General features: G+C 49.7%; 1 protein-coding gene across 1 annotated transcript; it reads right to left on the bottom strand.

Moving 5' to 3' along the window:
- Positions 1-2,443: 2,443 nt before the first annotated feature.
- On the bottom strand, positions 2,444-4,554 carry LOC123175597 (UPF0481 protein At3g47200-like). The gene is made up of 2 exons (XM_044590244.1): positions 4,255-4,554; positions 2,444-4,126 (listed from the first exon to the last, which is right to left on the bottom strand). The coding sequence occupies exons 1-2, from the start codon at positions 4,265-4,267 to the stop codon at positions 2,706-2,708; spliced, it is 1,434 nt and encodes a 477-aa protein (XP_044446179.1). The 5' UTR covers positions 4,268-4,554; the 3' UTR covers positions 2,444-2,705.
- Between the last annotated feature and the right edge of the window lie 807 nt (positions 4,555-5,361).

Below are 5,361 nucleotides of genomic sequence, written 5' to 3'. Positions count from 1 at the left end.
TGGGTCTCTGTTAACTCCGACGGGGCAATTGATGCTTGCAGACGGGTGCCTGGCTCGGGCTATGTTATTAGAGATCACCAAGGGGAGTTCTTAGAAGCCGGGCTGAAGCAGTACAAGGGCATTGAGGAATGAGGACCCTTTCGTGAGCGAGCTGTTGGCATGACGAGATGATGTAGACACCGCGCTGAGAAGAAGACATCAATATGTTATGGTCCAGGTGGACTGCTCTACACTTGCAGATTTGTGGCATGACATGAGTCTAACTCGTATTAGTGGCGGACATATCATGATTGAAATTAGATGGATGATTGTCTCCGGGGTTAAGTTTCTTTGAACTCCACACGACGCAAGCTAGGCTGCGCATCTATGTGCAAAAGAGGCTCTTAGCAATTTATCTGTTACTTGCTTTAATGTAATTCTTGGATTCCTGACTACAATTCTTCAGTTTGATTGTAATCTTTGTCAGTTTAATAAAGCGAGGGATTTACTTCAAAAAAGGGTGCCCTACAGAAGTCAGCGGCTGGAGGTAATGGGGCCGGTTGCCCCACACGTGACCAGCGTCTGGACGGGTGCCGCGCCTGTGAGCGACCCGAGCGTGGTGCTCTCAGCGAGCGCTATATAGCCACTCGCTACAAAGCACAAAGATAAAAAAGACAACGCCACGGACGAGAGTTTGTACACTTTTCGACAAAGTATGAATTTTATTATCTCAAGATAAAGTATCAAGAGGATAGAAATACAATGAGCACACATCTGGCCTCTGCATAGCTAGGATGCACACTGACAACACCAACACACGCACACAAAAACATGCTCACAAATAGCAAAGTCATGTAAGACCAAAGCTATATGTAGACGAAGAAAAAAAAAACCTAGCTCGGATCCGCGATCCGCAAACTAAAACAATGACCATATCCGCATCAACCATCTTATGACATCACACAAACGTCGAGATTCTTCAACAGCAACGCCTTCAGAAAGGGAGCGGCGCTCAATCGCCGCCGTCACCGGATACAACCAGCATGGTCAGAGTCTAAGTTTTCACCCTGAAAAACCAGTCCGCACATATCCGAGTTTGATACATACTGACAATAAAAGCATGTATTCCAAACTGCTGGATGGAAGTCACGGAAGGCAGCAAGATGGACCATGAATGATCTTGACAGTTTTGTTGCCAAGCAGGCAAAGCATCCAAGTAGCTTGACGGCGATGCAGGCAGGGAACCAAACAAGTACAATCAGGTCAGGCCAAACCATTCTATCAGGCGGAAATCCTAGCTAGCTTTCTTGCAGCCACGCAACCTTTCGCGCTATCAAGCAGGAATCCTACCTAGCTTTTTTTGTTTAGAAAGATGCATGAGAGGAGAAAAATACACACCTTCACATCAGTGCTTGACTTCTCTGCACAAAGTGTGTCAATATAGGAGCTTCTGAGCAGCTTCCTGTGTAATTTATAAGATCATCTTCCGTTCTTATCCTCAATGGAATGTAAAGCTAGAGGATGGGTTATATACACAGATAGATGCAGGTCTTGCTGCATTATTTATCAGATGGCGCAGTCAACACCAACACCAATACCCCACAAAAAATATCTAATAATTAATTAGTATACCATTGTGCCTTTAAGTTCTGTACACCCAATCTAGAAATCTTGCCTCCGCCAATGCTTCAATCCCATGGATGAGTGCAATAAGTACACACCCGATTCAAGATGGCAATGGGGCCACGTAACCCGCGTCCCCGCGGGTTTTTACCAAATTAGGAGACGAGGTGTGTGTCTTTCTAGCCCTGCGGGGATGCTATTGGGTACATTATAAAATCCGACATGTTTCACGCGTTCAAACCCGTTTCAGTAGTACTCGAATCCAAAACCCGCCATACCCGTTAAAATACGTAGCATATCCACTGATCCACCAATTTCTGTCCATCCACTGATCCAGCTTCGACCGTCTGAAATATGCTATTGTATTATGCTAAAATATGCTCCTTCTCCTGAAGTTATTGTTGAAATGTTGCTGAAATATACTATTGTATTGTGCTGAAATATGCTCAAATTTTACTGCTGAAATATACTATGTTTGCTGCTAAAATGCTATTCCATGGTGGCTACTATTTATATCATGTTTTGCTGCTTCAATATGCTGATTTTTTCTACGGCCATTGTTGTATATGCTCATGTTTTTTTTAAAAAGCTGTTGTGTTTGCTGACTGCTCGCGGGAGGGGTTCCTCGCAGGATCAAAAAACCCGGCTGGTTTAGGGAACGGGCAAAAAGCTGGCCCCGTGCATGGGGACGGGGATTGTGCAAGCAAAACCAGGCATGTTTTGTCCCCGTTGCCATCTTGACACCCGATCTTTCCATCACTTCGATTTATGAATCCAACACCAATACACACTGATGATCACGCCAATGAAGAGCAAAGTCATACCTCAAATAGATCGGATCTGCCCAGATAACTTATCATCATTTTTTTATTTTTTCATTTAAAATCCACTATACATCGTTCAACACCCTTAAGGCTGTCCAGTGAACATGTCATAACTCACAACACATAATACATGCCTAAAAATACATTCCATAAGTGTGATGGCCCTTCGGCATTCATAACTCTACCCTGATTTTGGTAAAGTCACGTAGGACATGATCCAAATATTATTACCGTGACCTCCGGTTCTTAGAGACCTTAAAGATGTTTGGATTTCAAATTTCATTGTTGTTTGTAGTAACACAAAACAGAGTAGACAGTTTGGATGACTGCAAGAACTAAGCCAATAACAGCTGCCAGGAGGCCAACGGCTAGCCAGGGGTTCCTCAAGTACCTCTGCTTTAGCCACGCAATCCACCTCCGCGGGTAGCTCTGGAACCGCTTCTCAAGCTTCTTGCATGTCTCCCGAAGGTAGTTGCAGTTGGGGTCATCCGGGTCGAACTGGATCCCCTTGCAAAGGTCGGCGAAGCATTTGGCCACCTCTTCATTGTTCCCATGGCCATGCACGATGACGCCTCTCTTCGACAGGAGCTCCACGTCCTTCGTGGTGCAGGCCACCTGGGATATGAACACGCAGTATGCCGTGACGTGGCTCCCCACCGTCTCCCGGTTACGTTGCTCCAGCTCTATCAAGTTACGTAATAACCGCCATGTCTCGGAGTCGATGTCCAGGCAGGGGACCTCCAGAGTGCCGCCACTGCCGTCCAACTTGACGTCGAGGATGCAGCGGATGAGACCCTTCTCGCCCATGGCCCGAGCCTTGAACTTCACTCCCACGAAGTTGTACTCGGTCGCCGAGCGCCACCGGCGCACAGACATGGGATCAGCGGTGCAAAACGGCACGGCAGGCGAGACAGAGAGTGGCTTCAAGTGCATATGAAGAAGATGGAGAAGATTACCGGGTGCCGCCTGCTCTGGCAGCACCATGGCCGGCGCGGCCATGGCGTACATTTGTCTCCTCATGAGATCAAGGGCATAATCCGAGATCTCTGTAAGCACACGATCCTTACCGTCCAAAGTGGTCAGCTCCCCGATCTTCTCAAGGACGAAGAACGGTATCTGGTTCTCCGCGAGATAGAACACGTCGCGGACCACCGCTAGCGCCTCCGCCCTGTTTGCTGACGAGACGGCGGCCTCCGCAGTCCCCACATCATCTAGATCTAGATGATGTGATCTGAGGCCGACAAGGCGGGACAGTATGTAACAGGCGTCGAGGAGCAGCATGCGCACGAATTGCTCGCTCGTCATGTCCTCAAATGTGTTGGCGTAGCAGTTCCTGGTGTCACGCTCCAGGCATGCCAGCTCCTTGACATAGACATCCACCGTCATGGCCGGTCTTGCTGCCTTCGCCGCCGAGAGCACCATGTCGAGGCTTGCCAGCTTGTCATGCTCCATGGCGAGGTGTGGGTTGTTGCTCTGGGGCCGAGGGTAGTTGTACGGGCCGATGGCGACGTGGTCAGGATCATACTCGCTGCTGTCGACGTTGCGCGTGAGGTCGCGGACCTTTCCGACGACGATGGAGCAAGGACGGCAACCATCGCCGCCCTGCGCCTTGGATGAGTTCAGGGTGGCCAGCTTATCTTCCAGCTCATGGGCCAGCTGATGCATCTCCAGGACGCAGGAATCCGAATCCGTAGATTGGTCTGCAGACAGTCCATCGATCAGCCCCAAACAGATTGTGATTAGTCAACTACGTTTTTTTGAAACTAATTACTAATACTAGTAGTACAAGATAAAATAGAACAGACGGGATGATAAGTTCACTGGGCACCTTTTTGATCCATTTGCTTGTCCACCAATGGCCTTACGCTGCCGCCGAGCAGAGTAGCATGCAGTTGCACTCGTGGAGTTGAGTTACCCTCTCAAGTCTCCGAACACTTGTTCCTGTCTTCGTGTCCCAGCATGCATGATAATGCAGCAAGGCCAGCAAGCGCCTTCCAGCGCTAGTTTACAGCGAGAATCGCGAGATAGGAGACGGTGATGGAGGGAGACACTGATTTGTGGGGTGCAACTGAGACATCGGGGCGAGACGAAGGGATAAGGCCGATGCACCGTTTCACCTAAAAGAAGCGAAAGCTGGCTAGGATTCGGGTGGCTGCAAGAAAGAACCAAAGAAAGAAAGAATCCGATGGAATGTTTTGGCTTGCCGTGATTTGGACTTTGTGCTTGTTTGGTATCGCAGTGCTGCATCGCCATCAGGGCGGGACTAGGGCTCGCTATAGGAAAAAAAATTATATGAGACCAGGTCTCATATAAAGCAGGTGAGACCCGCCTGATGGATGACACGTGGCATTCACAAATCATAAAACATCTAATCTCTCCCCTGATTTCAGATGAGGGGTGGGGTAAATGCTTTGTGATTTGTGAAGGGCGCTTATAGGCGCCGGTGTGCCGGCCGAAAGTTTCGGCTGGTCCAGCCCGAGACGTTCGATTTAGGCCACGCGGCCGTTGGATCCAAGCGAGAAAAAAAAACAAATCGCCCCAGCTCTCTTCTTCCTCGCGGAGTTGGTTGGATTCACATATCTCGTTCGGGGGAGCGCGGCGCCGCGCCTCCTGTCCCCTCCGGTGGTCGTCGGTCCCCACCCTGGCCGGCCGACCTCGTCGCCGCCGGACCCCGTCCTCGCCGGCCGACCTCGTCGCCGGTCCCTGCCCTCGCCGGCTATCTTCATCGCCAGTTCCCATGCAACAACTCCACCTGCGTTGCAGCTCTTGATGGCGACCGTTGTAGCTCGGCCGCCGCCTCTCGCCATTGATGCTCGCTGCAGGAAATTATGTCGACGGCGGCCGTCAGTCAATCAACGCCGTTTTGAATGGATGTAGCAAAAAACTTCACCCGTAGTAGCAAAAAAAACTACGGTTGCAGCAAAAATCAAACACC

The sequence above is a fragment of the Triticum aestivum genome, unplaced genomic scaffold, assembly GCF_018294505.1.
Source record: "Triticum aestivum cultivar Chinese Spring unplaced genomic scaffold, IWGSC CS RefSeq v2.1 scaffold5464, whole genome shotgun sequence".
Taxonomy (NCBI): Eukaryota; Viridiplantae; Streptophyta; class Magnoliopsida; order Poales; family Poaceae; genus Triticum; species Triticum aestivum.
The sequence above is the reverse complement of the archived record's forward strand: the minus strand, read 5'-3'. Positions and strand labels throughout refer to the sequence as shown.